We start from the raw sequence: 17,802 nt of genomic DNA on the forward strand, positions 1-17,802 counted from the left end.
AATATGGCAACGTGCATTGAGACATTTTTCTGACTTTGACACACCAGTAGTATCAGTTATTCACATTACACCACACAGTAGTACCCCTTATATACTTTAAGCCACTCAGTAGAGCCCCTTATACATATTACACCACACAGTAGAGCCCCTTATACACATTACACAACACAGTAGAGCTTGCTTATACATGTTATTCCACCATAGAGTCATTGATATACGTTATTCCACAGTAGAGCCGTGTATACATGTTACTCTGCAGTTTCTAATGCAGAGAGAGGTGCTGCAGCAGCAGCTGTGGCAGAGAGAGGTGCTGTAGCAGCCGGGGAAGAGAGGGGTGCTGCAGCAGCGGGCACAGTGAGTGGTGTAGCAGGACAGAAGTTACCCTGCTGCACAGCTACAAGCAGACAGTGAGATTTTTAAAGATGACTGCAGATCTTACGGCAAGTGTTGGCGGCGTGCCCTCTAATTCTTCTGCCTGGAGCTCGCACTCCACCGGAGCCACCCCTGTGTCTACAGACGCACTGTATTGGCTGGACCATTTGACTTTGCACCTGCCTATGGCAGACACAGAATGTCTGACTGGCCACTACCACTGATGTCAGTGCAAGTGTGTCTTTAAATGCAGTCAATGACACTGACACGCCTGTGTCTTGTAGCCACCCCCCAGTTATCGTCCAAAAATGCCCATCGAAACTGCATGGATTCCCATGAAATTTCAATCTGTGCCTCTGCTTGTGCAATGCAGCTCAGATTCATGTCCAGAGGTAAAACATCGCCCACTTGCGCCCTATGCTTTTCCTGAATCCACCTCTAAATCAATCCCAAAATGTATGCACTATATGAATAACTGTTAATAAAGAAATAAATAAATGTCTCTTACGTCCTAGGGGATACTGGGAATCCATGTAGTACCATGGGGGGTATAGACGGTTCACTAGGAGCCATGGGCACTGTAGAAGTTTGATTGTGTGTGCTGGCTCCTCCCTCTGTACCCCTCCTACCAGACAGAAAATGTGTCTGGAGGAGCCGGTCACGTCTCTGGTAGCTCATGAAGAGTTTTCTGCATTTATTTAAAAATGTTTATTATATTCAGGCAGGACTGGATGGCACCAGCCTGCCTACTTCGTGGGACTTAGGGGGAAGGGGGGGGGGGGGAATGGGCCAACCCCACTAAGGGTTAATGTTCCCATTCCCCGCTGACAGGACGCTAGCTCCTGAGGGAACTATTCGCAAGCCCCACCTCGGCGAGCGTACATTCCCACTGCACGCCGCCACCCCTCACAGAGCCAGATGAAAGAAGAGTGGTGAGTACTAAGGCGGCGTCCCCGTTAGCGTGTTGCTGGCCATTATGGCGGCATGAGGGTACGGAGACGCACGGCTTCTAAACGGGGCAGACTGAGTCTTCTGACTGAAGGCCTAATTCAGAGTTGATTGCAGCAGTAAATTTGTTTGCAGTTGGGCAAAACCATGTGCACTGCAGGGGGAGCAGATATAATATGTGCAGAGAGAGTTAGATTTGGGTGGGGTGTGTTCAAACTGAAATCTTAATTGCAGTGTAAAAATAAAGCAGCCAGTATTTACCCTGCACAGAAACAAAATAACCCACACAAATCTAACTCTCTCTGCAAATGTTGTATCTGCCACACCAGCCGTGCACATGGTTTTGCCCAACTGCTAACAAATTTGATGCTGCGATCAACTCTGAATTACCCTCTGAGTACACTATAGTGTACTGGACACAGTATCCAGACTGGCACCACAGCCATAAAAGGGGGCTTACTCCATTTTATGCATACAGACACACAAAGCCAGTATAAAGAAGAGTGAGAAGACCGTGTGCCATTGAAGGGGCAGGGCTTCACTATGGGGGTAATTCCAAGTTGATTGCAGCAGGATTTTTGATAGCAATTGGGCAAAACCATGTGCACTGCAGGGGAGGCAGATGTAACATGTGCAGAGAGAGTTAGATTTGGGTGTGGTGTGTTCAATCTGCAATCTAATTTGCAGTGTAAAAATAAAGCAGCCAGTATTTACCCTGTACAGAAATAAAATAACCCACCCAAATCTAACTCTTTCTGCACATGTTATATCTGCCTCCCCTGCAGTGCACATGGTTTTGCCCAATTGCTATCAAAAATCCTGCTGAGATCAACTTGGAATTACCCCCTATGAGCGGATCCAGCAGCTCACAAGCGCCATTTTCCCTACTGCAGCTGACACAGACGCTGACTGACAAGGACGCTCAGATCCTCCAGAAAGCCTCCAGTTTACCTCAGTGGTACCAGGGGGTCATAGCAGGGGGGAGCAATTTCTAGTGTACTAAATCCCTAATCTAGGTACTTAGTCTGCAAACCAGCTAAACTTGGCATTAGCGATAAGGGCGCCATGTGCTGGTTCCATACTCTCTCTGTGTCTCTCTGGAAGGGCTCTTTGTGGGTTAATTGTGCTCTTAACCTTTTCCTGTGTGTGTGCTGTCACTGCTTCAGTACAGTATGTCAGGCAAAGAGTGTGTTTCATGTATGGCACAGTGTTCCTCTTCTTCAGGGGATTCACTAGTGTGTACTCAGTGTAGTATCCCTTCCCAGGCTAGTGGGGCAGAGCCACCATGGCTGGACTCCATTGGGGGAATGATTTCCACCATTTCTACAAAATGATCTCGTAATGAGAAAGAGACACAATACTTTAAGGCAGTCTGTGGATGAGTTTATGAAAAAGGACTCTGTACCCAGACCAGCGTCTCAGTCCTCTACCATTTGTCCGCAAAAACGTACTTTGACCCATATACTGCATTCTGACTCCGATGAAGGAAGGGGAGGTGAACACAGAGGTAGGAGAGGGTACTCTGTCGCAGAGTGTAGAGGCTCTCATACATGCTTTCAGAGAAATTCTAAATATCCCTGATAAGGTGACAGAGGAGAGTGAGGAATCTTACTTTAATATTAAGAAAAAATCCTCAGCCACTTTCCTGTGTCAAAGGAACTTTATACCTTTTTTGAAGAACCATGGGTTAATCCAGATAAGACATTTCGGATTCCCAGGCTTTACCTTTTCCTCCTGAGTAGAGAAAAAATGGAAAAATCCACAGATAGTGGATGACTCAGTCTCCAGGCTCTCACGTAAAATTGTACTACCTGTGCCTGGTGCAGCCTCCCGAAAAGATGCGGCTAATCGCAAGATTGAGACTACACTCAAATCTTTGTATACTGCTGCCGGGGTGGCCCAGAGACCCACTATATGCGAACTTTATGGTGGAGGCCATAAAAGAAATAGGTTTGCTTAATGCATGCACTACAGCTATGGAAGTGTCGGCACGCAGAGGATTATGATTACGTCAGTGGACTGCTGACGTGGACTCCAGGAAAGAGGTGGAAGGCCTACCTTTCACAGGAGAGGCCTTATTTGGTGATTAACTTGACAAATGGATCTCCCGAGCTACTGCGGGTAAGTCACATACCTACCTTCTGCAGCTCCACCAGCTCGGAAGGCCAACTCAGGACCTAATCTACAGTCCTTTCGGGGCTAGGAGGTTCTTCTACCGCTGCAAGAGGTGCTAGAGGTAAATCAAGCAAACCAACGACTGCTTCCTCAAAACCTTCCGCATGACAGTGGATCGCGATGCCTGGAAGACTGTCAAGATCCCGGGTACTGAGACACCATTTTCCCTTCTGGATGCACGTCCTACATGTGCCATGTTAAACTTCAGTCACATGACATTGTTTCTCCTATCTGCGGTGCTGACAAGTGCTGGAGCCTAATTGCCCACCAATCCCTGCTAACCTGTGGGTTTAAATAGCCTGTCCCAGCATTGAAGGGTTGTCAGTGCTTCAATTGTCTTCAGTGATTCCAGTGTGCAGTTTTCCCATGGACTTTCTCTGCAGTACAGCCTGACTCCCTGGTGATTACACTCTGCAGTGTAACCCGACTCTCCAGTGATTAACACTCTACAGTCTACCCTGATTCACCTGTGTCTGAACTCTGACTTTCCAGCAGCTATTCTCCAGCTTCTTCTACAGCTCTCCAGCGATCCCCAGCATCACTTCATGCTTCACCTATGCATCTAAGTACAGTAGTGCATTTCTATCTGCGAACCCCAGCATCACTCAAAGCTTACCAACGATCCCCAGCATCACTTTATGCTTCACCTGTGCTTCTAAGTACAATAGTGCAAACCACTTATACTTCAGATTACTGGTCACAACCAGTAATATTTCAGAGTCTCACTTGTTACTGTTTTGTTTGGTTGCACATTATCTGACTTTTCGTTTAATAAATGCACTTAAAGATATTCCTGTTGTCATGGTCACGCCTTCGGGCATTTGGTATATAGCTTCTACGTATGTCCAGAAGTCCTCTCGCACCTCCTACATTCCGGTACCCGTCAGCCCCTGCAACTGAGGCTTCCAGTCACAGTCACCAGCCCTCAGTTGTGACAAAGACATGAGAGTGGGAGCCTGGCTCAAATTCTTCAGTCACATCTGGACAGGGTAGTGTCAGGATTGATAGGTCATAGACCTTATATCCCAAGGCTACAGACTGGAGTTCCTCACAGATTCTTCAAATCAGGCTTACCAGTTTCACAAGAGGCAAGAGTAAACTTACACAACGCCATTCAAAAACTGTTATAGACCCAGGTCATTATTCCAGTGCCACATCATCTACACAAGGGTTACTATTCCAGCTTGTGTGTAGCACTGAAACCGGATGGTTTGGTAAGACCGATTCTGAACCTCAAGTCACTGAACCCATACTTCCGTGTGTTCAAATTCAAGATGGAGTCATTGAGAGCAGTAATCTCAGGTCTGGAGGAGGGGGAATTCCTAGCATCTCTGGATGTCAAGGATGCGTACCTTCACATTCCAATCTTGCCACCTCATCAGGATTATCTACGGTTTGCTCTGCGGGACTGCCACTACCAGTTTTAGGCCCTGTCATATGGTCTCTCCACGGCTCTGAGGGCATTCACCAAAGTGATGGCAGAGATGATGATGTTGCTCCGCAGACAGGGAGTGAACATAGTTCCATACTTGGACGATTTTCTGATAAAGGGCACCGTCCAAGGAACAGCTGTTGAAGAACATTGCCCTCTAAACCAGATTACTCCTGGATCATGGGTGGATTCTGAACCTGCCAAAATCTCACCTGGAACCAACGCAGAGGCTTCAGTTCCTGGGAATGCTACTGGACACAGAGTCTCAGAAAGTGCTCCTTCCCTGGGAAAAGGCAATGGTAATCCAGTTGATTGTTCGGTCCATCTTGAAGCCGACCCGAATCTCAGTGCATCTCTGCATATGCCTTCTGGGGAAAATGGTGGCTTCTTACGAAGCAATTCAGTACGGAAAGGTTTCATGCGAGGCCCTTCCAGCTGGATCTATTGGACAAATGGTCCGGATCGCATCTTCACATGCACCAGAAGATTCGTCTGTCACCGAAAGCCAGGATATCCCTCCTGTGGTAGCTACAGACTTCTCACTTAGTCGAGGGTCGGAGGTTCGGGATTCAGAATTGGATTCTGCTAACCACAGACGCAAGCCTCAGAGGTTGGGGAGCAGTTTCAGGGAAGATGTTCAAGTCAGGAAGTCATCCTTCCAATAAACATCCTGGAACTCAGGACTGTCTACAACGCCCTTCTGCAGGCCTCATCTCTTCTTCAGAATCAGGCCAGTCAGGTCCAGTCGGACAATGTGACGGCGGTGACGTACATAAACCGACAGGGCGGAACAAAAAGCAGAGCCGCAATGTCAGAGATGTCAAGAATTCTCCTCTGGGTGGAAACACACGCTGTGGCGTTTTCGGCAATCTTCATTTCGGGAGTAGACAACTGCGAAGCAGACTTCCTCAGCAGACACGATCTGCACTCGGGGGAATGGGGTGTTCTAGTTGTTAACACGTCGGTGGGGGTATCCACAGATCGACATGATGGCCTCTCGACTCAACAAGAAGCTCAAGCGGTATTGTTCCAGGTCGAGGGACCCACAGGCAGTAGCGGTAGATGCCCTGACAACTCGGTGGGTTTACCAGCTGGTGTACTTGTTTCCTCCCATTCCTCTGATCCTCAGAATTCTAAAAAGAATAAAAAGGGAAAAGGTTCAAGCACTCCTCATTGCTCCTGACTGGCCACGAAGGGCATGGTATGCGGATCTTCTTGAGATGTTGATTGAAGATCTGTGGCCTCTGCCTCTTCGAGAGGATCTTCTGCAGCAGGGCCCGTTTGTCTATCAAGACTTACCACGGCTACGTTTAGCGGCATGGAAGTGGAACGGTTGATTCTAGCCAGGAGGGGGATTCCTGACAAGGTCATCCCGACTATGATCCAAGCCAGAAAGGGGGTAACGTCTAAACATTATCATCGTATTTAGAGGAAATACAGGTTGAGTATCCCTCATCCAAAATGCTTGGGACCAGGAGTATTTTGGAATAACTGCATACCATAATGAGATATCATGGTGATGGGACCTAAGTCTAAGCACAGAATGCATTTGTTACATATACACCTTACACACACAGCCTGAAGGTAATTTTAGCCAATATTTTCTATAACTGTGCATTAAACAAAGTGTGTGTACATTCACACAATTCATTTATGTTTCATATACACCTTATACACATAACCTGAAGGTCATTTAATACAATATTTTTAATAACTTTGTGTATTAAACAAACTTTGTATACATTGAGCCATCAAAAAACAAAGGTTTCACTATCTCACTCTCACTAAAAAAAAACTGTATTTCGGGAATATTTGGACTAGAGATGAGCGGGTACGGTTCCTCGGAATCCGAACCCCCCCGAACTTCAGCCTTTTTACACGGGTCCGAGGCAGACTCGGATCTTCCCGCCTTGCTCGGCTAACCCGAGCGCGCCCGAACGTCATCATCCCGCAGTCGGATTCTCGCGAGGCTCGAATTCTATCGCGAGACTCGGATTCTATATAAGGAGCCGCGCGTCGCCGCCATTTTCACACGTGCATTGAGATTGATAGGGAGAGGACGTGGCTGGCGTCCTCTCCGTTTATAGTTACTGTTAGTAGTTAGTTGATCTGATTGCTGCTTAGCTTATTGTGGGGAGGATTGGGGAGAGCTGTTAGGAGGAGTACAGTCAGTGCAGAGTTTTGCTAGTTTTTTTTAATCCGTTCTCTGCCTGAAAAAAACGCTCCATACCATATCTGTGCTCAGCCTCAGTGTGCTGCATGATATATCTATGTATATCTGACTGTGCTGAGTGCTCACTGCTCACACAGCTGAATTGTGGGGGAGACTGGGGTGCAGTTATAGCAGGAGTACAGTGCACACTTTTGCTGCCAGTGTGACTGACCAGTGACCACCAGTATATTGTTTGCCTGAAAAAGTTAAACACTCCTGTGGTGTTTTTTTTTATTATTCTATAAACGCATTCTGCTGACAGTGTCCAGCAGGTCCGTCATTCATTATATTATATAAATATTTACCTGCAGTAGTGTTATATTTTTTTTGTTCATCTCTATCATCTTTATCATCTCTATATTAGCAGACGCAGTACGGTAGTCCACGGCTGTGGCTACCTCTGTGTCGTCAGTGCTCGTCCATAATTGTATACCTACCTGTGGTGGGGTTTTTTTTCTATCTTCTTCATACTAGTAGTTTAGGAGTCTGCTGACAGTGTCCAGCAGGTCCGTCATTATATTATATATACCTGCAGTAGTGATATATATATATTTTTTATATCATTATCTCTATACTAGCAGATGCAGTACGGTAGTCCACGGCTGTAGCTACCTCTGTGTCGTCAGTCACTCGTCATCCATAAGTATACTAGTATCCATCCATCTCCATTGTTTACCTGAGGTGCCTTTTAGTTGTGCCTATTAAAATATGGAGAACAAAAATGTTGAGGTTCCAAAAATAGGGAAAGATCAAGATCCACTTCCACCTCGTGCTGAAGCTGCTGCCACTAGTCATGGCCGAGACGATGAAATTCCATCAACGTCGTCTGCCAAGGCCGATGCCCAATGTCATAGTACAGAGCATGTAAAATCCAAAACACAAAATATCAGTAAAAAAAGGAATCAAAAACCTAAAATAAAATCGTCGGAGGAGAAGCGTAAACTTGCCAATATGCCATTTACCACACAGAGTGGCAAGGAACGGCTAAGGCCCTGGCCTATGTTCATGGCTAGTGGTTCAGCTTCACATGAGGATGGAAGCACTCAGCCTCTCGCTAGAAAAATGAAAAGACTTAAGCTGGCAAAAGCACAGCAAAGAACTGTGCGTTCTTCGAAATCACAAATCCACAAAGAGTCCAATTGTGTCGGTTGCGATGCCTGACCTTCCCAACACTGGACGTGAAGAGCATGCGCCTTCCACCATTTGCACGCCCCCTGCAAGTGCTGGAAGGAGCACCCGCAGTCCAGTTCCTGATAGTCAGATTGAAGATGTCAGTAGGGGTAAGGACGTTAACCACCTCGGAACATCCTCCCTTATACGTCACCTGCAGCGCATTCATCATAAGTCAGTGACAAGTTCAAAAACTTTGGGCGACAGCGGAAGCAGTCCACTGACCAGTAAATCCCTTCCTCTTGTAACCAAGCTCACGCAAACCACCCCACCAACTCCCTCAGTGTCAATTTCCTCCTTCCCCAGGAATGCCAATAGTCCTGCAGGCCATGTCACTGGCAATTCTGATGAGTCCTCTCCTGCCTGGGATTCCTCCGATGCATCCTTGCGTGTAACGCCTAGTGCTGCTGGCGCTGCTGTTGTTGCTGCTGGGAGTCGATGGTCATCCCAGAGGGGAAGTCGTAAGACGACTTTTACTACTTCCACCAAGCAATTGACTGTCCAACAGTCCTTTGCGAGGAAGATGAAATATCACAGCAGTCATCCTGCTGCAAAGCGGATAACTGAGGCCTTGGCATCCTGGGCGGTGAGAAACGTGGTTCCGGTATCCATCATTACTGCAGAGCCAACTATAGACTTGATTGAGGTACTGTGTCCCCGGTACCAAATACCATCTAGGTTCCATTTCTCTAGGCAGGCGATACTGAAAATGTACACAGACCTCAGAAAAAGACTCACCAGTGTCCTAAAAAATGCAGTTGTACCCAATGTCCACTTAACCACGGACAAGTGGAGCAGGGCAGACTGAGGACTATATGACTGTGACAGCCCACTGGGTAGATGTATTGACTCCCGCCGCAAGAACAGCAGCGGCGGCACCAGTAGCAGCATCTCGCAAACGCCAACTCTTTCCTAGGCAGGCTACGCTTTGTATCACCGCTTTCCAGAATACGCACACAGCTAAAAACCTTTTACGGCAACTGAGGAAGATAATCGCAGAATGGCTTACCCCAATTGGACTCTCCTGTGGATTTGTGGTATCGGACAACGCCAGCAATATTGTGTGTGCATTAAATATGGGCAAATTCCAGCACGTCCCATGTTTTGCACATACCTTGAATTTGGTGGTGCAGAATTATTTAAAAAACGAGAGGGGCGTGCAAGAGATGCTGTCGGTGGCCAGAAGAATTGCGGGACACTTTCGGCGTACAGGCACCACGTACAGAAGACTGGAGCACCACCAAAAACGCCTGAACCTGCCCTGCCATCATCTGAAGCAAGAAGTGGTAACGAGGTGGAATTCAACCCTCTATATGCTTCAGAGGTTGGAGGAGCAGCAAAAGGCCATTCAAGCCTATACAACTGACCACGATATAGGAGGTGGAATGCACCTGTCTCAAGCGCAGTGGAGAATGATTTCAACGTTGTGCAAGGTTCTGCAACCTTTTGAACTTGCCACACGTGAAGTCAGTTCAGACACTGCCAGCCTGAGTCAGGTCATTCCCCTCATCAGGCTTTTGCAGAAGAAGCTGGAGACATTGAAGGAGGAGCTAACACAGAGCGATTCCGCTAGGCATGTGGGACTTGTGGATGGAGCCCTTAATTCGCTTAACAAGGATTCACGGGTGGTCAATCTGTTGAAATCAGAGCACTACATTTTGGCCACCGTGCTCGATCCTAGATTTAAAACCTACGTTGTATCTCTCTTTCCGGCAGACACAAGTCTGCAGGGGTTCAAAGAACTGCTGGTGAGAAAATTGTCAAGTCAAGCGGAACGCGACCTGTCAACATCTCCTCCTTCACATTCTCCCGCAACTGGGGGTGCGAGGAAAAGGCTCAGAATTCCGAGCCCACCCGCTGGCGGTGATGCAGGGCAGTCTGGAGCGACTGCTGACATCTGGTCCGGACTGAAGGACCTGACAACGATTACGGACATGTCGTCTACTGTCACTGCATATGATTCTCTCACCATTGAAAGAATGGTGGAGGATTATATGAGTGACCGCATCCAAGTAGGCACGTCAGACAGTCCGTACGTATACTGGCAGGAAAAAGAGGCAATTTGGAGGCCCTTGCACAAACTGGCTTTATTCTACCTAAGTTGCCCTCCCACAAGTGTGTACTCCGAAAGAGTGTTTAGTGCCGCCGCTCACCTTGTCAGCAATCGGCGTACGAGGTTACTTCCAGAAAATGTGGAGAAGATGATGTTCATTAAAATGATTTATAATCAATTCCTCCATGGAGACATTCACCAGCAGCAATTGCCTCCACAAAGTACACAGGGAGCTGTGATGGTGGATTCCAGTGGGGACGAATTGATAATCTGTGAGGAGGGGGATGTACACGGTGATGAATCGGAGGATGATGATGAGGTGGACATCTTGCCTCTGTAGAGCCAGTTTGTGCAAGGAGAGATTAATTGCTTCTTTTTTGGTGGGGGTCCAAACCAACCCGTCATTTCAGTCACAGTCGTGTGGCAGACCCTGTCACTGAAATGATGGGTTGGTTAAAGTGTGCATGTCCTGTTTATACAACATAAGGGTGGGTGGGAGGGCACAAGGACAATTCCATCTTGCACCTCTTTTTTTTTCTTTCATTTTTCTTTGCGTCATGTGCTGTTTGGGGAGTGTTTTTTGGAAGGGCCATCCTGCGTGACACTGCAGTGCCACTCCTAGATGGGCCAGGTGTTTGTGTCGGCCACTAGGGTCACTTATCTTAGTCACACAGCTACCTCATTGCGCCTCTTTTTTTTCTTCTTTGCGTCATGTGCTGTTTGGGGAGTATTTTTTGGAAGGGCCATCCGGCCTGACACTGCAGTGCCACTCCTACATGGGCCAGGTGTTTGTGTCGGCCACTAGGGTCGCTTAACTTACTCACACAGCTACCTCATTGCGCCTCTTTTTTTCTTTGCGTCATGTGCTGTTTGGGGAGTGTTTTTTGGAAGGGCCATCCTGCGTGACACTGCAGTGCCACTCCTAGATGGGCCAGGTGTTTGTGTCGGCCACTAGGGTCGCTGAGCTTAGTCACACAGCTACCTCATTGCGCCTCTTTTTTTCTTTGCGTCATGTGCGGTTTGGGGAGTGTTTTTTGGAAGGGCCATCCTGCGTGACACTGCAGTGCCACTCCTAGATGGGCCAGGTGTTTGTGTCGGCCACTTGGGTCGCTGAGCTTAGTCATCCAGCGACCTCGGTGCAAATTTTAGGACTAAAAATAATATTGTGAGGTGTGAGGTGTTCTGAATAGACTGAAAATGAGTGGAAATTATGGTTATTGAGGTTAATAATACTTTGGGATCAAAATGACCCCCAAATTCTATGATTTAAGCTGTTTTTTAGGGTTTTATGAAAAAAACACCCGAATCCAAAACACACCCGAATCCGACAAAAAAAATTCGGTGAGGTTTTGCCAAAACGCGTTCGAACCCAAAACACGGCCACGGAACCGAACCCAAAACCAAAACACAAAACCCGAAAAATTTCCGGTGCACATCTCTAATTTGGACATGGGATACTCAAGCTGTACAGTATGTCTCTTGGTGTGAGAGCAGGCAATTTTCTGAGGTGGAATTTCATCTTGGACGTTTCCTGCTTTTTCTGCATTCTGGAGTTGACGTGGGCCTACGCCTAGGCTCCATTAAAGTTCAGATTTCGGCCTCGTCTATTTTCTTTCAGAAACAATTGGCTTCTCTCCATGAGGTCCAGACGTTCTTAAAAGGTGTTCTGCACTTACAGCCTCCTTTTGTGCCTCCTACGGCACCTTGGGATCTCAATTTGGTTCTGACTTTCCTCCAATCGGACTGGTTTGAACCGTTGCAGGAGGCAGACGTAAAGTACCTTACGTGGAAGACTGTCACACTGTTGGCCTTGGCTTCAGCAAGACGTGTGTCAAGAGCCTCTACTTAATTTTCCATGAGGACAGAGCTGAACTCAGGACTCGTCAGCAATTTCTTCCTAAGGTGGTGTCCGTGTTTCACATCAATCAATTATTGTGGTTCCGGCTGTTACGGACACCTCTGCTACTTCAAAGTCTTTGGATGTCATAAGGGCTTTGAAGGTCTATGTGAAGAGAACAGCTTGTCACAGAAAATCGGACTCGCTGTTCGTTTTTTATGATCCCAATAAAATTGAGTGTCCTGCTTCGAAGCAGTCAATTGCACGCTGGATCAGGCTCACTATCCAGCATGCTTATTCCACGGCAGGTTTGCCAATTCCAAAATCTGTTCAAGCCCACTCTATTAGGTCGGTGGGTTCCTCTTGGGCAGCTGCCCGTGGTGTCACAGCTTTACAGCTCTGCTGAGCATCTACTTGGTCAGGTTCGAACACATTTGCCAAGTTTTACAAGTTCGTTACTTTGGCCTCTGAGGACCTTCAGTTTGGTCAATCAGTTCTGCGGAACCTCAGCACTCTCCCACCCGGTTTGGGAGCTTTGGTACTTCGCCATGGTACTAAATAGTTTCCCAGTATCCCCAAGGATGTAAGAGAAAATAGGATTTTAATTACCTACCGGAAAATCCTTTTCTCGTAATCCGTAGGGGATACTGGACGCCCGCCCGATGCTTATTTTTTCCTGCTCTTTTACTTGGTTAAGTAATGTTTGGTTCAGCTGTTGCTGTCCCTGTTTGCAAGTTTGGTTAGCATGGCTTTCCTCCTGTTCCGGTTGTGTTGGTTCGAATTCTCACCACTTTCCTTTTCTATATCCTTCTCTCAAAGTATGTCCGTCTCCTCGGGCACAGTTTCCTAAACTGAGTCTGGTAGGAGGGGCATAGAGGGAGGAGCCAGCACATACAATCAAACTTCTATAGTGCTCATGGTTCCTAGTGGACCCGTCTATACCCTCCAGGGTACTAATTGGATTCCCAGTACCCCCTACGGACTATGAAAAAAGGACTTACCGGTAGGTAATTAAAATCCTATTTTTTGTCAGTGAATATAATAATCTTTTTTTTATCAAAGTGGCATCTCTTGCAAAACAAAGTCATATGCTGTGCCTTGGTATGTATTGCTTCTGTTTATTTATTGTATTTCTTAATTAGAAGCAAGTTTTTGGATAAACTGATTTTCTAAGTATTTTATCCCTCTACAGAGAAGCAATTCTCCAGTATATCACAGCTAGAGGGATACGGCGGCCATGTCTATAAATATATGTAAGAGTAAAGCAAAAATTATTGTTTTAATGCTTTAGTTAGATAAAGCTATCAAATATTTTTACTGAGAAGAACATCATAAATCATTTTTCAGTGCGAAGTACGTAACCAGTTTGACTGATGCCAGGCCTCCTTTTTACACCGTACATTTTTTAAAAAAATCCTTACTTTGATTCCTCTCCATTTGTACTGAATTATTTTATCACTCACATCATATTTTATATACAGGTTGAGTATCCCTTATCCAAAATGCTTGGGACCAGAGGTATTTTGGATATCGGATTTTTCCGTATTTTGGAATAATTGCATACCATAATGAGATATCATGGTGATGGGACCTAAATCTAAGCACAGAATGTATTTATGTTACATATACACCTTATACACACAGCCTGAAAGTAATTTTAGCCAATATTTTTTATAACTTTGTGCATTAAACAAAGTGTGTCTACATTCACACAATTCATTTATGTTTCATATACACCTTATACACAGCCTGAAGGTCATTTAATACAATATTATTAATAACTTTGTGTATTAAACAAAGTTTGTGTACATTGAGCCATCAAAAAACAAATGTTTCACTATCTCACTCTCACTCAAAAAAGTCCGTATTTCGGAATATTCCGTATTTCGGAATATTTGGATATGGGATACTCAACCTGTATAATGTTTCAGTGCAGTGTATACAAAATACAAATGTTATTGTTATCTAAACCAGTGGTTCCCAAACTGTGTCGGTGCCTTGGGGCACTTGCAGAGGTGCCTTGGATTGGTGGGCCAAATTATTTATGGTCAATGTAAAAGGCAAAGTCAGTGCTTGGACTGCCAGTCATAAACTATGTGGACAAACAAGTGAATATTGTCCCTCACCAAATAATTACACTTAAGGATGACATATAAACACAATTTAATTAATGTAAAAAAATGTTTTCTACATTTCACAATAAGAAACTTTTGGCCTAGGGGCGCCGTGATAAAAATTCTGATACACTAGGGTGCTGTGATTGAAAATAGTTTGGAAATGAATGATCTAAACTAATGTTATATATAGGTTTGTACACATGGGCATTGAAAAAACATGATTTTAATAAAACCATAGACAAAACCATATACTTTGTCTTTGCTTTTAAATGAGTGTTCAGCGCATGTACTCAAGCTTCCATGCAGCATAATGTTATTAATGAGCGCTTCGATAGATCTTCATCATATTGTACCCAGCAGTAATGTTAATGAACACTGCAGGTGATGCTGAAAGCTAATGAATGTTAAAATGCGTATGCAAAGTTCCAAACACATAGTTTTTATTGTATTTTTTTAAACTGTTTTATTTACAAGTATTTAAGTGTGTGATTCAATTCTCAGTGATGTACACGATTCTGAATGTACACTGGCGAGAATTACAGTAGAGCAATATTTATTATTTCTCTGTGTACCTCTGTGAGTCACAAATAATAACATTGACAAAATTGTGTATGAACCCTTAAAAGTGGGAAGCATTCGATATCCTGGCTGTTGGGATCCCGGTGCTCAGCATACCGGCGCCGGGATCTTGACCGCTGGGATACCGACAACTATTGTCCCTCTTGGGGTGTCCACGACACCCCTAGAGGGAGAATAAATAAGCGTGCCACTGTGCCAACAGCGTGGCAAGCGCAGCGAGCCAGCAAGGTGCCCTTTTGCGCTCGCCCCGCTGTCGGCATTCCGGCAGTCGGGATCCCAGCACCGGTATACTAGGTGCTGGGATCCTGACCGCCGGGATATCGTAGTAGACACCTTAAAAGTAAGTAATGTTTCATGTCAAGCATGTGTGTAATGACCTGCTTTTTCCGAAAGGGGAGAACCAACAGATCTAGTGAGCAAGATTACTGACCTTACCTTTTCAAACAAAAAATTGATGGACCAGAAAATAAAATTACAAAGGAACCTGGAGTTAGCTGAGGAAACACAGGCTATCCTGACAGAGGAAATATCGGATTTAAAAAACAAACTTAAAAGGTGGGTTAAAGAGGCAGAAGCAAAAAGGTTAGGGTTAAAATGCCTAAAACGCCAAAAAGTTTATTTCATTTACAATCTAAGGGGCTAATTCTGAATCTGAATGCAAGTTCTCAGATATAATATGCATTGACTACAAAAAATACAATTGTATGCACATGCAAATTTGAAAAAAATGCCAAGATAGATATTTACATTTGAAATCCACCAGATAGACTTGTACACAATTTTTAACCTGTGTTATGCTAGAAAAAATGCTAATTTGCTATTGGATTTGAATTAAATATAAATAAAACTTGAATATTGCAGGTACAGCTCTCCTCATGTATAAAAAAAATATCCAAAGATATACCCACAAAATCATATAATGTACATTATAGACAAATAATGAAGGCAGCGCATGTGCAATGAATAACCAATCAGCCAATCAAAAGCCGTCAGTGCTGGCGACCATCATCATGTATACTTGTGTAATGGGTAGAAGGATTTCAACACATGGTTCACACATTCTATCCATGAAAAAATAGCAAGGGCACAGCACAACATTGCTATAATGTAATATAGGTAGACAGCAGTTTATTAATAAATATCCTGCACCTAGGGTCATAAGTAAGAAGATAATTTTCTATAAGGGATCTATCAAATAAATCTCAACTATCAAAAGAGGTAAAATACATATATATTCCCTGGTAACATTACTTGGCGGTGCAACCCACCTGACTCAAATGAATGTATGTACTCAACACAAAAAATAGAGCAAAAGAAGTCAGTTTCTGGAAGGTGCACTCATATCCTCATTACTGATGAAAGTAATTAAAGCTAATTTTATTGGATATGCCTTTAGATGTAGGTATTAGATCGTTATTTTAGTTATACTCAATAGGTGTCAGAACCACTATACAATATTCATTATCTCGGTCAGTATTTTCAGTTAAATAAATGACGTACTCTAAGTAGGGTTCATTTAGGTGAAATATTAAAATAATAGAAAATAATTTGAAAAGAAAGCAAAATAGTGCTGAATTAAAACAAACAAAAGTGCAGTGCACTCTTTATTTTTTTTTTATTTTTTTAACAAGTACAGTTTATGGGGAATGTACTGCCTTCACTATGATGTTTCTTTAACCAAATACAGACAGACAGCATAACAACCTCTACGTCTCAATAATCCCAATAAGATGTAATGATCTGAATAATAATTATGTAGTAGACAAAATTGGTAAAACTGTAAAAATACAAATGATGAAATGATTTTACAATAGGCATATGGATGTTGCAATTCAAACAAACATAACATGGAGTATGCAAACATTAAAGCATGCATTATATATGAACATGAACAAGATATTGTATGCAAACAACATGCTGAAAACATATAAAGGATCAACAGCAGTGTAAAGTGATACAGCTGGTATACATAACTGACTGCCAGATCTATGATGGCAGAATTAAGGGTCAGCGTTTCTTACCACCGGATCCTATGCTGAGAGTGAGCGCATGTGACCATGAGGAGAGAAAAAATGGCTGCTCCCAGTTTCTTTAACCCAGAATACACAGAGGATCTAGCTACGGTGGCCCTTGAGGTTCACAATTAAGATACTTCTGTGCTGTCCACTAGTTGGAGCTGATAACATAAATTACTATGAACACAGAAATAAGATATATATAACAGACATGCTGGAAGCATGACAGGGCATATACAATTAGGTGCAAATGTAACAAAAAGCTTGCACCTGCATTTTTTGGTATTCAATTGGGTGAGATTTTTTTTGGATGGGGGGTTGTTATTTGAGCAGCTTGAGGCAGTGATGTGCTGCTATCAGCTAGGGTGCATTGTGCTGCTCTCATGGAGGCTGTGGTGCTGTCAGTAAAGTGATGATGTGCTGCTGTCAGTGAGGCTGTGATGTGCTGCTGTCAGTGAGGTGGGTATGTGCTGCTGTCAGTGAGGTGTATTTGTGCTGCTGTCAGTGTGGCAGGGATGTACTGCTGTCAGCGAGGCAGGGATGTGCTGCTGTCAGGCTGCAATGTGCTGTTGTAAGCTAGTGCTTCTGTCAGTGAGGTGATGTGCTGCTGTCAGTGAGGAGGTGATGTGCTTCTGCCAGTGAGGCGATAATATGCTGCTGTCAGTAGGGAGGTGATGTGCTGTGGCTGCAATGTGCTGCTGTCAGTGAGGCTGTGATGTGCTGCTATCAGCGAGGCTTCAATGTGCTGCTGTTAGCGAGGCAGTGATGTGCTGCTGTGAGTAAGGCAGCAATGTGCTGTTGTCAGTGAGGCAGGGATGTGATGCTATCAGTTAGGTGGTGATGTGCAGCTATCATTGAGTCAGTGATGTGCTGCTGTCAGGGCATTGATGTG

The 17,802-nt window shown here is 44.7% G+C and overlaps 1 protein-coding gene across 1 annotated transcript in view; it reads left to right on the forward strand.

Moving 5' to 3' along the window:
• The window catches only part of KASH5 (KASH domain containing 5), a 1,087,213-nt gene that overhangs the window by 322,638 nt on the left and 746,773 nt on the right, over window positions 1-17,802 (forward strand). The window contains exons 6-7 of the mRNA XM_063942893.1: window positions 13,392-13,452; window positions 15,289-15,450. Of these exons, the coding sequence (XP_063798963.1) occupies window positions 13,392-13,452; window positions 15,289-15,450 (223 nt within the window). The remainder of the gene's footprint in view (window positions 1-13,391; window positions 13,453-15,288; window positions 15,451-17,802) is intronic.

Source organism: Pseudophryne corroboree, chromosome 10 (assembly GCF_028390025.1).
Source record: "Pseudophryne corroboree isolate aPseCor3 chromosome 10, aPseCor3.hap2, whole genome shotgun sequence".
Classification (NCBI taxonomy): domain Eukaryota; kingdom Metazoa; phylum Chordata; class Amphibia; order Anura; family Myobatrachidae; genus Pseudophryne; species Pseudophryne corroboree.